We start from the raw sequence: 24,477 nt of genomic DNA on the forward strand, positions 1-24,477 counted from the left end.
ACCCCAAATCCTCAGAACCACAGTGGAAGGGACCCCAGACGGCATTGCCACTTGGGCTCATTGCTTCCACGCCAGGCCAGCTGACCCCTTTCCCCTGGACGATGACTACCATGGTGGAACATGGGAGGTCTCCAAGCACCCAACTCAGCCGCTTCACCTTCGCCTCAAGAAAAGAAAGTTAGACTGAATATTGTTATAATTTTCTTTTTGCCTTCTTTCCTTACTACCCTGGCTAGTGTTGATGTTATTTTGGCAGCTCACTCCAAAGTGAGGTGACCCCCTTATTTTAGGTAGTTTTGGGCTTGCTCAGGAATACGGGTATAGCCACCCAACCCTTAGAGCACAGTTGAGAAGTTTATGTATTATTTTGTTGCTTACGTTTGGATACTAAACACTATACAGCTAATGGTAAGTCTGTATAGCTGAAAGTTAATTTTCAGTTTGCAGTAATCCTGCAGTCCCTTGGTAAAGTAGACTAAGGTTATAGGTTCCTGGCTAGGTAAGGTCAACGCCCCTGAGTCAGCCTGAAGAAGTTACAGAAGATGGATGATCTTCACCCATAAGTCCCCATTTAAAACCTAGGGACCAGAGTTGTTTTTGAGAAGATGAGACAGGATAAACTAGAGGCATGCAAACCAGAGGTACAGAGATTGTACTTGTGAGAAATGGTGCCAGGCCCTTTGGTTACTACTTTGGGCCCTATTGGCCCATGCCTTATCTCTATATCATCCCCTAGACATGCAAGCCATTGAAATGGACAGAACGGAACCATGATTGGCTCCCAAGGTACCAAAAAGAAAGAGGGGGAAATGAAGTGCCAGACTTTGAAGTCAGGCCCCACTTTACCACGCGAACCCCACTTTACCACATGAACCTGAAAATAAGCAGGCCCTGTGAGCAAACCCAGGACAAGCTTATTAGGGCCCAGCCGGTCGAGAACTCTAACGACTGGGAATGCTTAACTCTAACCGCCCCTAGAATACTTTGAGCCCTGAGCCAATCAGATTTGTACCCGTAATCTTGCTTGCTTAAACACCTGATTGCTGTAACTTTGTCTTTTGCCTTTATAAGCTCTGTATAATCGCAGTTCGAGGCTGGCTCCTAACCTTCGCTGTGTCGGTGGGTAGGACAAGGCCCGGGCCATGGCCCTGCTTGAATAAAGTCTTGCCTTGCTATTGCATTTCAGAATGTCTGAGTCTCGGTGGTCTTCTTGGTGGTGGTCTTGCAATTTGGCACAACAATATCTGTTGTGCTCTGGTTTTTTTTTAAATTTATTTGTTAATTAAACAAAAAAATTTTGACAAGGTGTTGTGCAAAAAGGGTACAGTTACATAGTAGGGCAGTGTGTACATTTCTTGTGATATCTTACACCCTGTTTTTCTTTTCCTTCCCTAGGTCAGGTAGACATATATACAATACCCAATGTACCAAGAACATATACAGTAGCCACGTGGCCTACGCCCAAGAAAATTCTGTGCTCTGGTTTTACTGCTTATCAGATCCACCCAGTATCTTAACACTGCTTAGACTCCAGATTCCAAGTAGGCTAAGAGTTTTGTTGTGGTATGAGGGCTTTCAGGGACAGATCTTATATTTTTACCTTTTTCCACTCAAGGTTTTGCTCCACCCCTTGAGCCACACCTCCACTTCTGGCATTTTGCTGGTTAACTGGAGAGATCAGAATCTCTTTGATATGTCTGCCCAGGGATGGCTTGGAATTGCCATCTCAGCCTCAGATCACAGCCTCCTGAGTAGCTGGGATTACAGGCGTGTGCCACCCAGGGCTGGACAAATCTTACGTGTTACACAAGAGGCTGGGAAAGTAGTAGAATGCTAGCCTTGAGCTGAAGAGCTCATGGACAGTCACCAGGCCAAGAGTTCAAGCCCCATGACTGAAAAAAAAACCCCAAACTATTTAACAATTAGTAATATTTACGGATGGGAATGTGGCTTAGTGATAGAGAGCTTGAAGACCTGGGTTCGATTCCTCAGTACCACAATAAACAGAAAAAGCCAGAAGCCCAGGTCCTGAGTTCAAGCCCCAGGACTGGCACAAAAACAAACAACAATAACCAAAAAAAAAAAAAAACCCTAGAGACTGGGAATAGATAACAGGTTAGGCTATGGCACACAGAGAATTACAATAAAAAAGAGACAACAGACAACAGAACACTGTAGGACTCTTTGTGGATTCCAGTCTCTCTAGTTCTACCTATCTGGGGAAAAAGTCTAGGTTGGCTACAAGGCAGATTATGGAAAAGAGAAACACTTCTTTCTCTCAGATCCATTCAGGGTCTGGGTGCTGTCCTTGAGCCTTTTTTGCTCAAGATCGGTGCTCTACCAGCATTCTACCACTTGGGCCCACAGCTCTACTTCTGGCATTTTGGTGGTTAATTGGAAATCATAGTCTTTCAGACTTTCCTACCCAGGCTGGCTCCAACCTGAGATCCTCAGCTCTCAGCCTCCTGGGCAGCGAGGATTACAGGTGTGAGACACTAATGCCAGGCGTTCCCTTTCCTTTCCTTTTAAAAGCATAATGCACCTGGAATCCCAGGCTCGCTCTTATAATGCCAGCTACTTGGGAAACTGAAATTGATTGACAGGATCACAGGTCAAAGATCACTGAGGCAGAAAAGTTGAAGTGATCCCTTCCCAACAGAACTGGACTGGGTGGTACACCAGTTATCCTAGCTAATATGGAAGGCCAACATTCTCAGATCCAACCACAGGCACACACCCAGCAGGAAGTAAGACCCCAGGTTAAAACTAGCCAGCAAAGAGCAGGTCAGCAGCTATTCAGGAGGTTGAGATCTGAGGTTCATGGTTCAAAGCCAGCTGGAGCAGGAAAGTCTATGAGACTCTTGTTTCCAATAAACTACTCTAAAAGCCAGAAGTGGAGCTTTGACTCAAGTCGTAGAGCACTGGCCTTGAGCACAAAAGCTAAGGGACAACATCAAAATGAACTCTGGGAAAGCAAAGCAAGAGTTTTTTTTGTTTTCTTTTTGTTCTCTTTATTGGCTTATTGGTTTTGGGGAGGGCAAGGTGGGGTACAGAAATTGAGGAACAAAGGTTGAACAAATGCAGCAGCGGTACTCACTAGACACTATGTGGAAAATGAACTATCCAACTTGTGGATGGGGACCAAAGGGAAAAGCTAGGAGGGAATGAGGGAAGGAGTGACATTGTTCAAGAAAAAATGTACTCATTACCTGACCTATGTAACGATAACCCCTCTGTATATCATCTCTATAATAACATTTTTTTTGCCAGTCCTGGGGCTTATAAAATTTAACATATATGACATATAGTGAAGAGTTAAAGTAAACCCCATTTTCAGGCAGCCCCGTCCGGGCTAGCAGGATAAGCTTATTAGGGCCCAGCCAGTCAGGAAACTCCCTGCTTAACTCTTAACTGCCTGGGACTGCTTAACTCTAACCGCCCCGGAATGCCTCAAGCCCTGAGCCAATCAGATTTGTACCTGTAACCTAATCTTGCTTGAACACCTGATTGCTGTAACTTGGTTTTTTGCCTTTATAAGCTCTGTGAAATCTCAGCTCGGGGCCTTCCTCCTAACCTCCGCTGTGTCAGTGGGTAGGATGAGGCCCGATCTGCAGCTCGCCTGAATAAAGCCTTGCTTTTGCATTTCGGAACGTCTGAGTCTCAGTGGCCTTCTCGCGACTTGGGCATAACAATAGTATTTGTAGTATAACTATACATTATATGATATTACTGTTATGCCAAGTTGCGAAAAGACCACCAAGAAGGCGCAAGGAAAGGAAGACCAAGCAAGAAAACGACATTTCACTTTGTTTTATTGCGTTCAGGCTGAACCTCAGAAGCTCCGGGAGGACGCAAGCTGAATCTCCTTCCATATGGAAGTGCCCGCCACCCCAGTCTGCAGAGCACGGAGCCGGCGTCCTTCTCGTTAAGCCCCCGGCGCACAGCCCCCAGCCAGGGCGCGCCGCAGGGCCACGCGCACCTCCTGGTTCCGCAGCGTGTACACTACGGGGTTGAGCAGCGGGGTCACCACCGTGTAGAACACGGCCACCAGGCGGTCCTGCTCGGGGTGGGCCCCGTTGTCGGGCCGCAGGTAGATGATGGAGGCGCAGCCGAAGTGCACAACGACCACGGTGAGGTGCGCCGCGCAGGTGGAGAAGGCCTTGCGCCGGCCTGAGGCCGAGCGGATGCGCAGGATGGCGGCCACGATGAAGGCGTAGGAGAGCAGGATGAGCAGGAAGGACGCCAGCACCACCAGCACGCTCAGGAAGAAGATGCCCAGGGCCTTGAGCGGGCTCCGCGAGCAGCTCAGCTTCAGCACCGGGGCAATATCGCAGAAGAAGTGCTCCACCCGGTCCCCGTGGCAAAAGGGCGAGGAGAAGATGATGGAGGTCTCGATCAGGGCCACGGAAAAGCCGGAGCAGAAGACCACGGCCCCCAAGCCCAGGCAGACGCCGGGCCGCATGAGGACCGAGTACCGCAGTGGGTGGCAGATGGCCACGTAGCGGTCGTAGCCCATCAGGGTCAGGAGGAAGCAATGGCTGCAGCCCAAGCCCAGGAAGAAGAACATCTGCGCCCGGCAGGCGGCGATGGATATGGCCTGGCTCTCCACCAGCAGGTGAACCAGCATGTTAGGGATGGTGACCAGCGTGTAGCAGGTCTCCGACAGGGACAAGGTGGCCAGGAAGCGGTACATGGGGGTGTGGAGGGTGCGGTCGGCATGGATGATGGTGATGATGGTCACGTTGCCGCTGAGGGTCACCAGGTAGGTGAGGAAGAACAAGACGAAGAGTGTGGGCCTCAGTTCCCCGAGGTTGGAGAAGCCCACCAGCACAAACTCAGTAACCAGCCCCGTCCTGTTCTCCACATGCGCCGTCTCAAGAGCCTGAGATGACACAAGACACGAGGCCTCAGGGGCCGCGGTGGCTCAGGAGGCTGGGCTCCCAGGATGGAAGTCTGCAGCCAGTGCAAAAAGTCCCTGAGACTTTTGTCTCCAACTATCCAGCAAAAAGCTGCAAGTGGAGCTGTGGCTCAAGTGGTAGAGCACCAGCTTTGAGCAGAAAAGCCAAGAGAGAGCAGGAGGTCCTGAGTTCAAGTCTGAGTACCAGCACACATACACACACACACACATAATTAGTGAAAAGAAAAATGCTTTCATGATTTACACAGAGAATTCAAATCCTAAGTTGTGTGTGTGTGTGTGTGTGTGTGTGTGTGTGTGTGTGTGTGTACACTGGGCCTTGAACTCAAGAGCCTGGGAGCTGTCCCTTTGCTTCTTTAAGGCTGGTGCTCTACCACTTGAGCCACTTCTTGCTTTTTGGTGGTTCATTGGAGATAAGAGTCTCCAGGACTTTACTGCCCAGGCTGGCTTTGAACTGTGATCCTCAGATCTCAGTCTCCTGAGTAGCTGGGATTACAGGCTTGAGCCTGGGGATAGTTCCAACCCTTCTGACAGTCAAAATACCTGGTTCAAGTGAAACCAAATGATGGAAATAATGGTCCCATATTTGCACACTGAGAAAGTATACAAACAGGACACAGGGGAGGCCAGGCACAGCAGCTCACCCCAGAGGAGAAAGAGCCAGCAGAAAGTAAACTAAACCCCAGGTTCGACTGACCTCACCTTTATGGGGAGGAGAAGGACCCATAGTTCTACCAGGAAGGAACAAGAGGCATGGAGACATTGCTCAGTGGTAAAATGCCTGCCCAACAAGCATGAGGTCTGGAGTTCAAATCCCAATATGTTTTTTGTTGTGCTTTTTTTTTTTTTTAATAAACGAGGTATGTGTGCAGAATGGTGAGAAATAGGTGGTTTGCAATTTGGTTTCTTCCTTCCTGTGAAGGTCGGGCAGGAGCTGGCAGGTGAGTGATTGTCCAGGCCCCATCCTCTCAATGGAAGATATGCTGAAGGGGCCACCATTTGATGCTGTTTGGGGTACTAGATACTTGAGTTCAACAGAAAGGCTGAGGGGCTGGGAATGTGGCTTAGTGGTAAAGTGCTTGCCTAGTATGCATGAAGCCCTGGGTTCGATTTCTCAGTACCACATACACAGAAAAAGGCCAGAGGTGGTGCTGTGGCTCAAGTGGTAGAGCGCTAGCCTTGAGCACAGAGAGGCTCAGGGACAGTGCTCGCACCCTGAGTTCAAGTCCTAGGACTTGCAAAAAAAATACAGAAAGGCTGAGAAGTGACTAAGGCTGACAGAAACTGGAGGCCGGGGCCTAGGTCCTTGGGTCTCAGATCCAGATCCACCCCCCCATCTCTCTCTCTCTCTCTCTCTCTCTCTCTCTCTCTCTCTCTCTCTCTCTCTCTCTCTGTCTCTCTCCCTTCTATGTATCTCTTTCTTCTTCTATGTATGTGTGTGTGTGTGCGCGCCAGTTGGAGAGCTTGAACTTGGGACCTGGATACTGTCCCTGAGCTTCTTTTGCTAAAGACTAGTGCTCTAACACTTGCGCCTTGGCACCACTTCTGGCTTTGTGTGTGTGTGGTTAATTGGAGATGTGCCCAAGCTGGCTTCAATTCACGATCTTCCGATCTCAGTCTTCTGAGAAGCTGAGATTACAGGCATGAGCCACTAGGGCCTGGCTACCTCTTTCTTTCTCTTTTCCTGTCTCTCTTTCCTTCTCCTCTCCTGCTTCCTTTTCCAGCTCCAGTCCCCCTTCTCTCTCTCTCTCTCTCTCTCTCTCTCTCTCTCTCTCTCTCTCTCTCTCTCCCCTCTCCTCTCCTCTCCCCCACCCCCTCTCTCCATCCAAACCACCTCAATTGATTACCTTCACCCCACTACTCATTCTTGGCCATGACTTTCTGTCCAGAAAGAACAAAGCCAAATAACCACAGTCTGAAATTGTGAACAAAAATAAATCCTTCATCTCTTAAAAGACAGTTGAGTTCCATACCAGTGGCTCACATCTATAATCCCAGGTACTCAGGAGGCTGAGATCTGAGGATAATGACTTGAACAGTCGGCCATGCAGAGACACATCCAAGAAGCCCGCAGGATCAGAGCCAGGATCAGAGCTGGGTGGCTCACTCAGGAGTGCTCCCACCCTGAGTGAAAAAGTCTGGTGGGAGAAGCAAGCCCTGGGTTCAAACCCCAAGACTGTCACAAGATATAAAATAAAAACTTTAAACACACACACACACAGGATCCTAGTGCTGCCTATATGTTTTCAGGTGAACATTCAATCTGAAAGTTCTCTCTCCTGGGCAGTAGTAGTAGAAGTATTTGGGCAGGGCTGGGCATCAATCCTGGGGTCCCGTGCCTGTGCAGCCCCATACCTCAGATTTCAAGCCGCCAGCCTGGCCTCTCCACCCTGAGCCTCACTCACCATTGGCTGCAGCTGTGCCCGGCGTCTCTCCTGACATTGCTCTCTGCCTAGGAAGGGTAGCACGGAGGATGTGGGTCCTGATATTCTGGGGTTCTCTGGAGCCAATGCCCCTGGGGTCTCCAGCCTCTAACAAGCCCCTCAGGGCTCAGGATGCTGGCATGAGGGGGGTTCTCGCTCTTGGAAAATGGAGCCTATGGGGGGGGGGGGAATGGCTGCCATTCTCAACCTCAACCCCCAGGGCCTGAAGGCTGTGGGGTGAGGGGACTAATTGGGACTGTCCTTTGGGAGTAACAGTCACACATGCACCCCTCACTCCATCCCTGCTGCTGGTCCCCCAAGGACCCACCCTCCTCTGGCTGAGCCAGACTAATAAGCGCCCAGCAGGACCTTCCCTCAGGAGAGAGAAGTAGAGACTCCCAGTATTGTTGATACCCAGAATTCCCAGGTCTAATTCCTTGGTCTCCAAGTGTACCCCCCCCCACTCTGCCTCCAGTTGTCTCCTCAACTTCGTTACCACCCCAACTCACATTCGTTCTGCATTCTGACCTGTGGTAACTACACACACTGTGCTCACGGCTGTCCCCAGCACAGCTTGAACACAGTCTAAGCCGGAGACCAGGGGCTCATGCCTGTCATCCCAACCACTCTGGAGGCTGAGATCTGAGGATCAAGGTGCAAAGCCAGCCTGGGCAGGAAAATTCATGAGACTATCTCCCATGGAACCACAAAACGCTGGAAGTGGTGCTAAGGCTCAAGTGGTAGAGTGCTAGCATTGAGCACAAAAGCTCAGAGACAGCACGCAGACCCTTGGTTCAAGGCCCAGGATTGGCACGCACAGACAACACAAAGACACGCAGACACACAGACACACACATGGTCCTTCTGTGATCGAGATGCACACTGCCACCTCCTCCAGTCCTAAATCCAGCCCCAAGGTCCACTGAAACCTACGTTCCTTTCTTTCTTAATGAACGGTAAAGAAGGAAACTGAGGTATGGAACCAGCCAGTCCGAATTTGACCTGTGTTCTCCTGTGCTCTTCCCTCAGTTGAAAACTTCTTTCCATTCTTCTTCTTTTGTGTGCAAGGCTGGCACTCTTCCACTTGAGTCATAGCCCCTCTTCTGGCTTTGTGGTGGTCAATTGGAGATAAAGAGTCTCCCAGCCTTTCCTGCCCAGGCTGGCATTGAAACATCGCCTTCAGCTTCTTGAGTAGGTGAGATTACAGACATGAGCCACCAGTGCCCATCTCACTCCTTGTAGGAACACTGAACCCAGATGGCAAATTCCCTCCTTGCCACACTTGCCCCTGTGATTCTTTCCAACCTCCTTCATTAGGGCTAGTATGAGACCTCTCCCAAGCAGATATCTCACAAACCACCCATCATGGTTTGGGCTCCCAGAAGCTGAAAGAGATCCAGAGTCAAACAGGGAAGGAAGTGTATTCCCAAGGTGATCCCAGCAAACACCACTAGGGAAGTGGAGGAAAAGAAGAGAAGGAGCCAGGCATGGGGATGCATGCCTGTAATGTCAGCACTTGGGAGGCTGAGGTAGGAAGATCAAGAGTTCCAGGCAAACTGAGATACACAGAGGCTGGGAAAGTGCTCGCCTCATATACATGAAGCCCTGGGTTCGATTCCTCAGCACCACATATATAGAAAAAAGCCAGAAGTGGCGCTGTGGCTCAAAAGGTAGAGTGCTAGCCTTGAGCACAAAGAAGCCAAGGACAGTGCTCAGGCCCTGAGTCCACGCCCCAGGACTGGCAACAAAAACAAAACAAACAATCTGAGATACACAGAAAAAAAACCCTTGTCTCCAGGGGAAGAGAGGAAGGAAGGGAGAGAGGGAGGGAGAGAGGGAGGGAAGGAGGGAGGGAAGAAAGGAAGGAAAAGAAAGGAGGGAAAAAGTTGTGCACTGATGGCTCATGTCTATAATCCCAGCTACTCAGAAGGCTGAGATCTGAGGATCATGATTTGAAGCCAGCCTGGGCAGGAGGTTCCTTAAACTCTTAGCTCCTGGGCTGCGAATGTGGCTCAGCAGTAGAGTGCTTGCCTAGCTTGCATAAAGCTCTGGGTTCAATTCCTCAGTACCACATAAACAGAAAAGGCCAGAAGTGGCACTGTGGCTCAAGTGGTAGAGTGAACAAAAAGAAGCCAGGAACAGTGCTCAAGCCCTGAGTCCAAGGCCCAGGACTGGCAAAAAGAAAAAGAAAAAAAGTTTTGCTCACCTACTTACAAAGGCAAACCACCAAATTACATCAGATATCTCAGCATTAACCCTAAATATCAGGACGTATATAATATATAATAATTGTATATGTGATGAATGTGTGTGTGTGTGTGTGTGTGTGTGTGTGTGTGTGTGTGTGTGTGGTTCTGGGGCTTGAACTCACGGCCTGAGTGCTGTCCCTGGACTTCTTTTTGCTTTTATTGTCAAGATGATGTACAGAAGGGTTACAGTTACATACATAAGGTGGTGAGTACATTTCTTGTCTTACTTGTTACCCCCTTCCTCATTTTTCTCCAGCCTCTCCCCAACCCACCTCCATCTTTTTTTTTTTTTACCTCCCCAATGATGGACATTGTCGTTTTAGTCTACATTGCTTAAGAACTCTATGAACATTAACAATAAAACAGTTCCTTCTAGATTGGGTAATATGTACATTTCTTTCCTTTTACTTAGTATAATCTGTTCCTTCTTTTTCTCTCATTTCTTCCCTCCCCCCCCCCACAACCCTTGAGTTGCCTAGTTCGCTTTCATCAGTGTCCATTGCAGCTGTTGGGCCCCTCTACTTTATTTTTTTACCCACTTTTCACTCATTCTGTGTCCTCCTCCCAGCTTCCCTCAGATGTGCACGTGTATACACCATATATGAGGTAAAGAATATAGTGATCTAAAAACTGTAAGACAAATGTCCTTTGTTTCCTTATCTTTGGAGTTCTTTTTGTTGTAGGGAGCACGGCTGACTCCATTTTGATTAGGGAAACATGATAGGACATGTTGGGAGAGTAGATTAGGTCAACCTGACCCCCAAATTCTGCTTCTGTAAATGACTTGCTTAACTTGTTTGTTATTTGCTCCACTCCCTGTATCAACTTCCTACATCTGTGCCACGCTTGCTTTGTTGTGTGCTCTACCTCCTGCATCAACCTCCTACATCTTTGAACTTATGCGTGCTCTACTCCCTGCGTCAAGCCCCTACATCTGTGCTACACTTTTACCTTTATAGACCCCAATTTGAGGACTGCTCGGGGGCACGGTGGCAGCTCCCGAGTCTGCCATGTGTCCCTGGCCCGTCAGCCCACTTTTCAGGGGAGTAGTTTCAGCTCCCAAGTCTGTGCTACGTCCCTGGCCAGGCAGTTTGCTTTTTTGTTGTTGTTTATTTTGTTTTTTGCCAGTCTTTCTGCTCAAGGCTAGCACTCTACCACTCGAGCCACAGCGCCACTTCTGGTCATTTTCTATATATATGGTGCTGAGGAATCAAACCCAGGGCTTCATGTATATAAGGCGAGCACTTTACCACTAGGCCATATTCCCAGCCCCTACAGTTTGCTTTTTGCTTCCCCAATAAACCCATCTTTTTGCTTGAGACTGTCTCTGTGTGGTGGACTCTTGAGGGGATGTGGAACTACCACCCCTCCCCCTCGGCCCCGTAACACTTTTCAGTCAGGATATTCTTTTAGGTGCATATGAAGTAGAGCTTGGGTCTTACTTCTTGGTGCCTTTCTCCCAAGACTGTCCTTTTTTAGTCTTGCTGTGTATTGGTATCTTGGGTCCTATTTGCTTTGTCATATCTTCTTGAAATTTGATTCTAACACCCGCATATCAGGGAGACCATGTGCCATTTGTCTCTGCTCTTGGCTTGTCTCACTCAACATGATATGTTCTAGTCATATCCATTTTCCTGAGAATGCCATTATTTTATCCTTTCTAATGGCTGTGTAAAATTCCATTGTATTATAGGCACCACATTTTTTGGATCCATTCCTCTGTAGTGCATAGGCAGGAACTTCCTGAACAAAGTTCCAAGGACAGCACAGATTGGAGAGAGACTTGATAAATGGGACTACATTAAAATAAAAAGGTTCCGCATAGCTAAAGACACAGCTACTGAACTAGAAAGGCAGCCAACCAATTGGGAAAAGATCTTCACTGGCAAAGCAACAAAGGCCTGATGTCCACCTTACACAGGGAGCTCAAGAAACTAATCCCTCCCAAACCTAACAAAGCAATCACTAAATGGGCAAGGGGACTAAAGAGAAACTTCACAGAAGAAGAAATAAAAATGGCAAAGAAACATATATGAGGAAATGGTCAGCATCCCTGGCAGTAAAGGAAATGCCTTAAAAACAACCCTGGGATACCACCTCCCCCCAGTCAGAACGGCCTATACTCTGAACAACAAATGCTAGCGGTGATGCGGAGAACTCTACTACACTGCTGGGGGGAGTGTAAACTAGTACAACCACTCTGGAGAACCGTCTGGAGGCTCCTCAAAAAACAAAACATAGACACACCCTCCAACCCAGCCATACTGCTCCTAGGCATCTACCCTGAGCAACAGGATCCAGGATACAACAAGGACACCTGCACTTCCATGTTCATTGCTGCACTGTTCACAGTAGCCAAGATATGGAAACAACCCAGATGACCCACTACAGAGGAATGGATCCAAAAAATGTGGTACCTATATACAATGGAATTTTACACAGCCATTAGAAAGGATAAAAGAATGACATTCTCAGAGAAAAGGATGGAACTAGAACAAATCATGTTGAGTGAGGTAAGCCAAAATCAGAGAGACAAACAATGCATGGTCTCCCTGATATGGGAGTGTTAGAATCAAATTGCAAGGAGATATGACAAAGCAAACAGGACCCAAGATACCAATACACAGCAAGACCAAAAAAGGACAGTCTTGGGAGAAAGGCACCAAGAAGTAAGACCCAAGCTCTACTTCATATGCACCTAAAAGAATATCCAGATGGAAAGAACTCCAAAGATAAGGAAGCAAAGGACTTCTCCTTTATTAGTCTTATATATAGTATATAGAGGACTCCATATTTTCTACCTCACATATGGTGTATATACATGCACATCTGAGGGAAGATGGGAGGAAAATACAGAATGAGTGTAAAGTGAGTGAAAAAAATACAGTAAGAGGGGCCCAACAGCTGCACTGGACATTGATGAAAGCAAACTAAGCAACTCAAGGGCAGCGGAGGGAAGGAAGAAATGAGAGAAAAAGAAAGAACAGATCATACTAAGCAAAAGGAAAGAAATGTACATATCACCCGATCCGAAAGAAATGGTTTTATTATTAACATTCATAGCATTTATAAGCTTTGTAGAGTAGAATGACGATGTCCACCATTGGGAAGGTTAAAAAAAAAAATGAGGAAAGCAGGGAGGGAGGTGTTGGGAGGAGGGAAAGTGGGGAAAAAAATGAGGGAGTAACAAGTATGACAAGAAATGTACTCACTGCCTTAAATATGTCACTGTAACCCCTCGGTACATTATCTTTTTTCCCCTTTTATTGTCAAAGTGAAATACAGAGAGGTTACAGTTTCATATGTAAGGCAGTGAGTACATTTCTTGTTCAACTTGTTACCTTCTCACTCATTTTTCCCTCGCCGCCCCCCTCCCCTTCCCCCTCTCCCCCCCCCCCCCCATGAGTTGTACAGTTGGTTTACACCAAATGGTTTTGTAAGTATTGCTTTTGGAATTGTTTGTCTTCTTATCCTTTGTCTCTCAATTTTGATATTCCCTTTCCCTTCCCTAGCTCTAATACACATATATACAGTATCCAGGGTACTCAAATGAGATACAGTGATGGCAGGTGTACCACCACAGGAAGGGAATATGAGAGAAACAACCAAAAACAAAGATGGGGTTTTACATGGCATGTTGAAAATAATTACAACAATGATATAACACTTGTTTCCATAACATGGAGTTCATTTCACTTAGCATCATCTTATGTGTTCATAAGGACATAGCTATTGGGCTATTGTGATCTTCTGCTATGACTAGCCTAAACCTGTACTAATTATTCCCTATGAGGGAGACCATAGACTCCATCTGTACATTATCTTGACAACAACAAAAAAAGACACAAAGTGGCTAATTGAATTTAAAAACAAGAACCAGGTGAATGGAGAAAGGAAAGGTAAATATAGCCATTATACCCAATGTACATATGTGAAAATGGGACCAGATAACGTGAGGGGATGAGTGGAGTTGGGTGAGATGGGGAAGAATGAGAGTGGGTGATATTAATCAAGATGCATAATACTCATAAACTGACATGTTGAATTGAAACTCCTTTGTACAACTACTTAGATAACTTAAATTATCTCTATTTAAAATAAATATTGAGGGGCTGGGAATGTGGCTAGTGGTAGAGTGCTTGCCTAGCATGCATGAAGCCCTAGGTCTGATTCCTGAGCACCACATAAACAGAAAAAGCCAGAAATGGCCCTGTGGCTCACAGTGGTAGACTGCTAGCCTTGAGCAAAAGAACCTCAGGAGGGCTGGGAATATGGCCTAGTGGCAAGAGTGCTTGCCTCGTATGCATGAAGTCCAGGGTTCAATTCCCCAGCACCACATATATAGAAAATGGCCAGAAGTGGCGCTGTGTCTCAAGTGGCAGAGTGCTAGCCTTGAGCAAAAAGAAGCCAGGGACAGTGCTCAGGCCCAGGACTGGCCAAAAAAAAAAAAAAAAAAGAACCTCAGGGACAGGGCACAGGCCTGAGTGCAAGCCCCAGAACTGGCAAAAATATACTAATTAATTAATAGTCAATAAATAAATAAAATATTGAGCTGGATGCCAGTGGCTCATAATGCAATCCTAGCTGAGATTTGAGGATCCAGGCTGAAGACCAGTCCTGGGCAGAAACATCTATGAGGCTCTTATCTCCGATTAACTAGCAAAATGTGGATGTCGAAGTGGAGTTGTAACTCAAGCAGTAGAGAGCCAGTCTTGAGCAAAAGTTCAGGGACAGTGTTCACGCCCAGTTCAAACCCCAGGAAAAGTCTACTAGCACTCTACCACTTGAGCCCCACGCTTTTCCTGTTTATGTGGTGCTGAGGAATGGAACCCAGGGCTTCATGCATGCTAGGCAAGCACTCTACCACTAAGCCACATTCCCAGACTGATTGGCTCCTCTTATGTCAGGATCTTCTGACCCAATCATTGGAGTCACCTGCCAATCAGGTTTATTTCAGAATGGAAACCAATTGTCCCTGCAGGGCCCAAAGCCCTGCCACCACCCCAGCCCCCCAGGGCGCGACCAGTGACCCCCAGTGACCCGCAATGGTGAGTACAAACTATTCCTTTATTAGGTGATGCGGGCAGGGAGCTGTACAACACAGGCCTGGGAATCCAGCTATGCAGGGGTGGTGTCCAGAAGCCATGTTACAAAAATAGCCTACAAATGTCACTTCTATGCTGCCAGGGAAGGCGAGTACCTGGGGGAGAGGCTGCCACCCAGGAAGGAAGCCCCCCACTCTGTCCCCCCAAATTACCTGACCCCCACTTCTCACCAGCTCCCTCTCCCTGGTTCCCAAAAGTAGATGGCCCAGGAGGGGCGTGGGGGACTTAGGGAGGTCATCGCAGGGTAGGGCCCTCTCCTGGCAAGGCTACAGCACAAGTTGTATCTGGAATGCAGTGAGTGAAGGGGGTGGAGGGGAGGCTCCCAAGTCGCCCCTAACCCTAGCCCCAGACGGTGCACCCAAGGGTGGTTACTTAGCACATACCAGGGCCGTGTACTCGGTACACAGAATCCAGCTTGGCCGAATAGGTCCACAGACTCAGCCCCACGGGGGCACGGGGGAGGGGGGAGGGGAGGAAGCGTCTCCGTATATATATATAGTAAAAAATAATAATAATAAGTTTGTTTAAATGAATTTGTTTCTATACAAAAATATTTAAAAAAGAAGAGAAGGAGGAAGAGGAAGAAGACGAGGAAGAGGAGGAGGAGGAGGAGGAGGAGGAGGAGGAGGAGGAGGAGGAGGAGGAGGAGGAGGAGGAGGAGGAGGAGGAGGAGGAGGAGAAAAAGAAAAAAGAAGGGATAAGGGAGGAAAGATAAGGTCCCACACTCCTTACAAGATACAGAAGGTGGGGTGTCAGCCCCCACATTATAAATAAAGGAAGACTAAGAGTCTGGGCTGGTGCAAAAGGTTGGTGGAGAGAGACAAGGAGGGAGGGAGAGAGTCAGTCAGGATGGGGTGTCTCTTCAGATCCAAGGTCCAAGAATTGAACACTTCAAGGAGAGACAGAGAAAGAGAGAGAGACAGAGAGGCAGACAGACAGACAGACAGACAGACAGATGTCAAGATGGAATGTCTCTTCAGATCCAAGATCCAAGGATTGAAAAACACTTTAAAGAGAGAAAGAGAGAGAAAGAGACGCAGATTGGGGTCTCTTCAGATCCATGATCTAAAGCAAGGAGCACTTGTTTCAGGCCAACACCTGCCTCTTAGGGGTGACTTCCGGCTGGGTCCCCAGCTGAGTCTGAGCCTGAGTCAGAGGGGCAGGGACAGACAAAGGGTGCGGCTGGGCGGGCAGCGCTCCCGTGGCCGTGGCCGCCGTGGCCATGGCCGGGCTAGGCGTGGAGTCGGACCAGTCGGAGAGGGAGGGCGGCGATGGGCTGGCCCAGTGTTCGGGAGACTCGGGGGACGGAGTCAGATAAGGATGCTCATTGGGAACCCGGAGAAAGCGACCCTTCGCGGGGCTACTGTTGGTCCCCACGGCTGGGTATTCTTCCCCGTGCCCCGGTGGGGCCAGGTAGGGAGGAGGCCGCTCCTGGGGAGAGACCGGGGTCCCCGGGTTGAGCAGGGGCGGTCCTGGGGCCAGGGGCAACAGGAAGGAGGGCCCTGGGGGTGCAGGTGGGGGCAGTCGGGCCCAATCGAGGGGGACGGCCACAGGGTTCAGCAGGCCCAGGCTGAGCACACAGCTCCCAGGGGGCTGGCGCCCTAGAGGCCCTGCCCTGCCCGCACCGCCAAGCTGTGTCAGGGACACGGGGGCGGCTGTGGGCGCAGCATAGGGACCCTCCAGGGAGAAACCTCCAGGGGAGGCAGGGGTGCCGCCAAAGGGCCGAGGGGAGTCCAGAGAGTCCACGGGGGACAGAGTAACAGAGCTGTCAGCCAGGGGCCCGGGACAGGCCAGGGTCAGCTTCTTGCCCCGCCCACGAGCCCCCTGAGGACCCAGCCCGGCCTTCCCAGGGGGTCTCCTGCCCTTCTTGGCCCCAGATTGCGTGGCCTTGATGCCTGGGAGGAAGGCCCCAGGGGGGCAGAGCAGGGGTCCCAGGCTGTGGGGGCCTGGGGGACTGCGGGGCCCACTGGGCTGCTCCAGTAGGCGCACGATGTCTTGGTGCAGGCGCTCGTGAGCCACGTCCCTCGGCAGCCTGTCCATGTGGTCCGTGATCTCCCGGTTGGCAAAATTATCCAGCAACAGCTTGACTACCTCGTAGCTGCCCTCCCTGGCCGCCAGGAACAGCGGGGTCTCCTCCTGGGGATGGAACCCACAAGTGTCAAGGCCACCCCAACCAAGATCAACCAAGATTTCCAATCTCTGAAAGATCCTGAGGACCCAGAGCTGATGGACCAGGGTTCACATCCCAGCTCTGCCGGAGGACCTGATGAAAACGTGCTTCCTTTGAAAGGTCTAGCAGGCGAGTCACACAACACTCACCTTGGGCATAAATTTATATTTTTACTTTCCTGTGCCAGTCCTGGGGCTTTAACTCAGGGCCTGGGCACTGTCCCTGTGCCTTTTTTGATCATGGCTAGTGCTTGACCACTTGAGCCATAGCTCCACTTCTGGGTTTTTGTTGTTTTATTTTTTCTTTTGGTGGGGGGGAGTTAATTGGAGATAAAAGTCTCATAGACTTTTCTGCCTGGGCTGACTTTAAACGATGATCCTCAGCTCGTAGTTTCCTTAGTAACTAGGATGCCAGGCATGAGCCACCGGCACCTAGCTAGACACAAAATTTACAGTCAAATTGAAAATATATACATATATTTTTAAGCCAGGCGCCAATGGCTCACGCCTATCATCATCCTAGCTACTCAGGAGGCTAAGATTTGAGGATTATGGTTCAAAGACAGCTGGGGCAGGAAAGTCCTCATGAGATTCTTACCTCCAATAAACTACTTTTTAAAAGCCAGAAGTGGCACTGTGGCTCAAGTGGTAGAGCACTAGCCTTAAGAAAATAGTCCAGTCCCTGAGTTCAAGCCCTAAGACCACCACCAAGAATGTGTGTGTGAGTGCATGTGCATATTACATATAATGTATATATAATATATGCATGTATTATATATGGATATATATTGTATATGGACATATAAAATATAGGTACATATATAGGGCATTTTAAAAGTAAGATTAAAACAAAATCCATAGTAATAAAACATGGAAATTTGAAATAAGGACAGAATTCTAGCCTATACTCCTCTGAGTCTTTACTTTTCCTATTTATAAAATAAAATTAAAGAGGCAAGAATCGGTAGCTTATGTCTATGATTCCGTCTTCGCAGAAGGCTGAGATCTGGAGAATGGAGACTCAAAGCCAGCCTGGGAAGAAAATACCTAGAGACTCTATCTTCAACTAACCAGCAAAGCCCAGATTGGAGTCATAGCTCAGATGGTAGAGCACCAGTCAGGTGCAAATGTGCCCAGTTCAAAGCACTGAGTTCAAGCCCTAGACTGGTAAAAATAATAATAATAATAACAAAAGCACCCGGGGAGAGTTGTCTCTTTTCATTGAGGGCCTGTAAACACTTTACAAACCTCTTAACTTATGGAACCCTCCAGAAATTAAATGAAGGTGGGGAATATCCTTACTTCCCTACTTTTGAGATAAGAACTGAAGTTCAGAGAAGTTAAGCAATTTTCCCCAAGGTCACAGAGCAGCTGCTACACTTCTTCCTCAGACCCATTCTCAGAGCCTCTTGGCCCCAGTTGTCAGCCCTGACCACTGGCTGCAGGCAGGGTGAATGTTCCCACTAGCTTTCTCCCACCCTGTTGTCACCTATGCTTGGGGGGGGCGTGTTACGACCCCCATATCCATGTGGGAGGGGAAGGGCTGAAGGCTCACCTTGCTGTCCTGCATATCCTTATTAGCTCCATTTTTTAGCAGAGCCAAGGTAGCCTCTATGTTGTTCACAGCCGCAGCCCAGTGCAAGGCTGACTTCCCTGGAGGGAGGGAGAGAAAAGTCACAATCAAGGCCAGAGCCCGGCTCACAAGCCCCATGCCCCAGTATAGAGGGACAGGAAGTGTCTACAAAATGGTTTAGCCAGCGAGAGGAGGATGGCAGGCCGCTGTGATAGCTGAGTCCTTGTGTTTGGTGTGTGGATCAGTATTCCTGCATAGTAACTGCACCAAGCGCTGGTGGCTCACACCTGCCATGCCAGCTCCTCAGGAGGCTGAGCTCTAAGGATGGAGGCTAGAAAGTCCATGAGACTCATCTCCAATGAACCACCAGGAAATCGGAAGTGGCCCTGTAGCTCAAAATGGAGGAGCACGTGCGTGCACATATGCACGCACACGCACACACACACACAAAACAATAATAGTAATAACAATAATAGTACTAATAAATAATTACTTGTTAAATAAATTTAATTATAAAAATTGATGATAAATAACTGACTGCTTATTATTTTAATTAACTGATTGATTTTTTTTTAATGGCCAAGGAGTGTGGTGTGTGTGGTGAGAATCAGCAAAAATCCAGGACAAGACTTATATAGATCAGAGCTCTAATTGCAAATTTTTATTACAATAGCCCAGCAGGTGGCAGTAGAATGAAATTCTTCCAATAAAGCCTAAAGGACAGGAGTAGGTGTGTGGATCAGGAACCAGGCCTTGAATTTTGTCCCAACAAAACAGATAGAAATGGACTACCTGGGAGAAAGCCACCTTGATTGTTTGTTGGTTTGCTGTGTGTGCATGTGCATGCTGGTCCTGAGGCTCGAACTTGGGGCCCGGGCACTGTCCCTCAGCTTGTTCAATCAAGCTGATGCTCTACCACCTGAGCCACAGTTCCACTTCTAGCCTTTTGGTAGTCAACTAGAGATAAGAGTTTCACGACTTTCCTGTCTAGGCTCTCCTCAGATAAGGACCCTCAGGTCTCAGCCTCCTGAGTAGCTGGAATTGCAGGGATGAGCACCAGTACCCATTTCTCCACGGGTGACCCCTCCCAGCTGCCACCCACTGCTTCCTGCTCAGCCTACCCAGCTCATCCACCGCATTCACATCTGCATGGCACGCTATCAGCTCTTCTACCATGCCCTCCACTGCCAGGCGGGCCGCCAGGATCAGAGCAGTAGAGCCGTCTGCCATGCGGGCATCCAGGTCTGTAGAGCGATTCCGAATGAGAATCTAGAAAAAAAGGAAAAACTTAAAATTAAAAAAAAAAATACGGGGGGGCTGGGGATATGGCCTAGTGGCAAGAGAGCTTCCCTCGTATACATGAGGCCCTGGGTTCGATTCCCCAGCACCACATATACAGAAAACGGCCAGAAGTGGTGCTGTGGCTCAAGTGGCAGAGTGCTAGCCTTGAGCAAAAAGGAAGCCAGGGACAGTGCTCAGGCCCTGAGTCCAAGGCCCAGGACTGGCCAAAAAAAAAATACGGGGCTGGGAATATACATGAAGCCCTAGGTTTGATTCCCCAGCACCACATATATAGAAAAGGCCAGAAGTGGCGCTGTGGCTCAAATTGGCAGAGTGCTAGCTTTGAGCAAAAAGAAGCCAGGGACAGTGCTCAGGCCCTGAGTTCAAGCCCCAGGACTGGCAAAAACAAAAACAAAAACAAAAAAACAGGAAAGTCATACCAGGAGCAGAGGATTAGCAGAACCCAAACAGCACACACCTTGGAATCTCTGAGCTGCAGCTTCCCCGAGACTTATGATGGGGTAACGTCCTGCTAGTTCCATCACAAGCTAAACTTTTTTTGTAGGAATTTTGTAGTCAGGTGCTGGTGTCTCGTGCCTGTTATCCTAGCTCCTCAGGAGGCTAAGATCTGAGGGTCATGGCTCAAAGCAAGCCAGGGAAGGAAAGTCTGTGAAACTCTTATCTCCAGTGAACCACCAAAAAGCCAGAAATGGAGCTGTGGCTCAAAAGGTAGAACACCAGTCTTGAGAAAGAAAAAAAAAAAAGCTCAAGGAGAGTGACCAGGCCCTGAGTTCAAGCCCCAGGACCGGCACACACAACAAGAGAGCCTCACCAATGTTATCCTAGCTATTCAGGAGTCTGAGATCTGAGATTGAAGTTCAAAGCCAGCCAAAGCAAAAGAAGTCCTTGTGAGACTCTTATCTCCAATTAACCACACACACACACACACACACACACACACACACACACACACACAAACAGAAGTGGCATTGTAGCTCAAAGTGCTAGATAGAGCACACTAGCCTTGAGGAAAAGAGCTCAGAGACAGCCCTCAAGACCCACAACCGACTGAGAGAGAGAGAGAGAGAGAGAGAGAGAGAGAGAGAGAGAGAGAGAGAGCCTGGATTTGAATCCAAGGTGTCTGATGTCTGTCCACCCCAGCTCTGATATCTGGAGGTGAACCAGGCTCACCTGGAAGACGCCCTGGGCGTCAGCGGTCACAGCCGTGTGCAGAGGGGTGCGGCCTGAGTGGTCCTGGGCATTGGTGTCCGCCCCGGCATCGAGCAACCGCTTGGCGGCATCAGCCCGTGCATAGCGGGCAGCCAGGTGCAGGGCAGTCTCGCCCGTGCGGTCAGTCCGAGCCCCAAGCTGGGCCCCTTGGCAGATGAGGTCCGAAATGATGCTGGCAGACGTGTCATCAGCCTCCTCCTCCTCAGGGGGCATCTGCTCCAGGGCCCCCCCACAGAAGGAGGCCAGCATGAGGGGGGTGAAGCCATCTGCAGGGACAAGAGGGTGTCACAAAGCCACAGGGGCTTTTGCAAGGGACCGAGGTCAAGGGCATGGCATTAAAAGCAAACAGGCACTGATGGCTTGTGTCTGTAATCTACTCAGAAGGCTGAGATCTGATGAGGATCGTGATTCAAAGCCAGCCCAGGAAAGTCTGTGAGCTACTTAGCTCCAGGTAACCACCAAAAAAGCCACAAATGAGATGTGGCTCAAGTGGTAGAGTGCTAGCTTTTGAGAGAAAAAGCTCAGGGACAACACCACCTAGGCCCCGAGTTCAAGTCCCAGGACTAGCACATACAGAGAGAGAGAGAGAGAGAGAGAGAGAGAGAGAGAGAGAGAGAGAGAGAGAGAGAGAGAGAGAGAGAGAGAGAGAGACAGCACCCAGAACAGGGCACTGACCTGGGCCTCGCACATTCACATCCATGGCGTCAGCATCCGCATCTCCCTGTGGTGGTGTCAGTGCCATGGCTGGTGCCACACGGATGTCAGCGGCCACCAGGTGATGCTGGGTCCACTGGCGACAGTCCACAGGCTCCTCGGCCCCCACTCCAGGCTCCTCAACCTGGAGGAACAGGAAAGGACCCAGGTTCTCAGACCTCAGTCCTTTGAGGTGGGAAAGGACACTGGCAGGGCCTGGCAAGGGCATTCCCCATGTCCCCAGTGGCGTCCTAGGAAGCTCAATGACAGTGCCCAGGCCCTGAGTTCAAGCCCCAGGACAAACACCCCCACCCCCCAAAAATAGAATTGTCTGGGTTTGGGGAAGAGCAGGAGGGGGGTCCCCATTGCAATGACCTAGGAAGGACTGACAGAGGAACTTCCACCCAACCAATGAACCCTGTTGGACTCCCCCTACAGATCTCCTTGCCTCCTCTGCAGCCGCAGACCCACATGGAGAAAACATGGAGGCACTCTACTGTCCCCCAGAACATGGGAGGTGCGGGTACCCAGGACCCTGAAAGGGAAGAGGGGAGCAGCACCTTCAGTCGCTTGGCCTCCGGGCACTCTGTGTCCATCCAGTCTGTGACTACCTCCCCCATCAGACTCTCGCCCCTGGCCATGTTCCTGGGGGCACAGGAGGAAAAGGATGTGACAAAGAACACTGGGGGTATCCACCCTTGGAGAGGAGTTGGGGTGGAGATGGAGCAGAGGTCACAGATGTAGGTAGGGTCAGGGGGCTGCAGTGGGAATGGGGGAAGGGGGATTTTAGTAAATAGGTGGCCTACACCTGTCATCCTGGCTACTCAGGGAGTTGAGATTTGAGGATCAGGGTTCAAAGGCAGCCCAGGCAGAAAAGTCAGTGAGACTCTTCTCCAATTACCCACTCAAAAACTGGAAGTGGTGCTGTGGCTCAAAGTGGTAGAGTGCTAACCTTGAGCACAAAGATATCAGTGACAGTGCCCAGGCCCTGAGTTCAAGCCCCACCATGAAAAAAAGAAAAACAGGTGAATTTCAGCAGGGTGGGAAGGTTGACATTTCTCTCATTTCTGTTGAAAGACATGAAAAAGTTGACAGGCTCACACCTGTAATTCCAGCTACTCAGGAAGCTGAGATCTGAGGATTGTGGTTCAAAGCCAGCCTGCTGGGGTAGGAAAGACTTATCTACAATTAACCACTCAAAAAACAGAAGTGGAGCTGTGGCTCAAATGGTAGCCTTGGGGGCACTAGCCTTGAATGTAAAAGCTCAGGGCCCAGGCCCTGAGTTCAAGTTCCAGGATTGGCCTAAATAAATATAAATATAAATAAGTTGAATGGGAAGTTCCTCAGAGGTGAGAGTGGGTTAGAGGCAGAGGTGGTGGTAGGGGTCATGGAGGAGGGTCAGCAGTCATGTGACGATGAGGAGGGGGGGGTGAAGTGTGGAAATAGGGACCCAGGGAATAGTCAGAAATCGGGGTGTCCCTCAGGAATCACAGAGGCTGAACACTGGAGTCCAGGATGGAGTCTGAAGTGAAGGTTAACTTAAAGTCAAAGGCCAACACCAGTGAAGGCAAGGGTGGGTCAAAGATCAACCACAGAAGAGGCTGGGGGACAAGACTGGTCCTCACTTCATGCCCAGCGCATCTTGTCCCACAGGCTCCCGCCGGCCCTTGTGTCCAGCGGCCGCGTCCTTGTGCAGCGCGAATCCCTCTGGGAACCACAAGGTGCTGTGCTCGCGCTTGCGCCGGGCAACCATGACGCCCAGGACGAAGATGATGAGCAGGAAGACAGCGCTGGCGGCCAGCAGTGGCATGGTGGGCACGCCGGGCGCAGAGGGCTCCAGGGGCTCCCCTGCGGGAGAAGAGGTGGGCGTGGCTTCAGCCGAGGGGCGGACCCCACGGTGGGCGGGGCTTTCGAGGTGGGGCCGCGCCTCAGCCACACACGCTTTATGCTGTGGGTGGGGCTTCCACCATACCCGAGGCCATACCAATAGGTCAGAGCTTCTATGTGGGGCGGGGCACAGGGTGGGTTTCCACTGTGGGCGGGGCTCGGAGATGGGGCGGGGCTTCTGCTGTGGGGCGGGGCCTCAGCCATGGGTCAGGGTTTCAGCGGCCAAGGAGGCTTCCACCAGGGGGCAGGGCTTTAGCTGCAGGATGTGAATTAACGGGGCAGGGGGAGGAGCGTCAGATACTGGGCGTGGCCTTGGCTGCTGAGCGTGGTTTCAGGTTTGGGGCGTGGCATCCTCTGTGGGTGGGGCTCCGACAGTGGGGTGGGGCCTTAACCAAGGGGCCTGCCACAACCATACAGTGAGGCAGCAACAGCCGCCAGGGGCTTCCGCCTCACCCGCCCACCAGGCGCCCACTGCCCACACCCTTGGTCTCACCCCGCACATCCCGCAGTGGGTAGGGAAAATCCAGGCGCTCCACAGCCGACAAGGCTCCCAGGTAGTCTGCGGCACTCTGCGCATCGGGGAAGCAGTGATCGTTCTCGGGAGACTGCAGGCAGAGCCGGTTGTCAATCTCCAGCATCACCACGGAGCTGCGGGGAGAGAATGGAAGGACCCTGAGGCTCCACGGTGGCCTAGCCCAAGGCACTTCGGGTCACCGGGTCCCCTCGGCTCCCCTCCGGGCCGACGTCCCCGTCTCTGCTGCCCGCCTGCTCCCAGCTGGCACCCAACCCACTGTGCCACCAAAACAGGTCTCACTGTGGCCACCCTAGTGGAGATTGGGTACAGTCTTTTACCGGGCTGAAACATCCAATCCCAGCTGCTCTGTGGGAGGGCTTTTTGGTTTTTCATTAAGATTTTTTTATTAGCATACATTGGTGGGCCAAGGAGGAG

At 50.0% G+C, this 24,477-nt stretch overlaps 2 protein-coding genes across 2 annotated transcripts in view; both read right to left on the reverse strand.

Annotated features, from left to right (window-relative positions):
- Nucleotides 1–3,925: 3,925 nt before the first annotated feature.
- Nucleotides 3,926–9,902, reverse strand: LOC125347708 (olfactory receptor 10T2-like). The gene is made up of 2 exons (XM_048340685.1): nucleotides 9,885–9,902; nucleotides 3,926–4,882 (listed from the first exon to the last, which is right to left on the reverse strand). Exons 1-2 carry the CDS (start codon nucleotides 9,900–9,902, stop codon nucleotides 3,926–3,928), a joined length of 975 nt encoding a protein of 324 aa, XP_048196642.1.
- Nucleotides 9,903–15,325: 5,423 nt separating this feature from the next.
- Notch3 (notch receptor 3) overlaps nucleotides 15,326–24,477 on the reverse strand; it is a 35,867-nt gene continuing 26,715 nt past the window's right edge. Inside the window, exons 26-33 of the mRNA XM_048342462.1 lie at nucleotides 24,022–24,176; nucleotides 23,267–23,489; nucleotides 22,202–22,286; nucleotides 21,624–21,786; nucleotides 20,910–21,214; nucleotides 19,559–19,706; nucleotides 18,420–18,517; nucleotides 15,326–16,831 (exon numbers count right to left, since the gene is read on the reverse strand). Coding sequence (XP_048198419.1) covers nucleotides 15,782–16,831; nucleotides 18,420–18,517; nucleotides 19,559–19,706; nucleotides 20,910–21,214; nucleotides 21,624–21,786; nucleotides 22,202–22,286; nucleotides 23,267–23,489; nucleotides 24,022–24,176 — 2,227 coding nt within the window. The 3' untranslated portion in view covers nucleotides 15,326–15,781. The remainder of the gene's footprint in view (nucleotides 16,832–18,419; nucleotides 18,518–19,558; nucleotides 19,707–20,909; nucleotides 21,215–21,623; nucleotides 21,787–22,201; nucleotides 22,287–23,266; nucleotides 23,490–24,021; nucleotides 24,177–24,477) is intronic.

The sequence above is a fragment of the Perognathus longimembris genome, chromosome 3 (assembly GCF_023159225.1).
Source record: "Perognathus longimembris pacificus isolate PPM17 chromosome 3, ASM2315922v1, whole genome shotgun sequence".
NCBI classification, from domain to species: domain Eukaryota; kingdom Metazoa; phylum Chordata; class Mammalia; order Rodentia; family Heteromyidae; genus Perognathus; species Perognathus longimembris.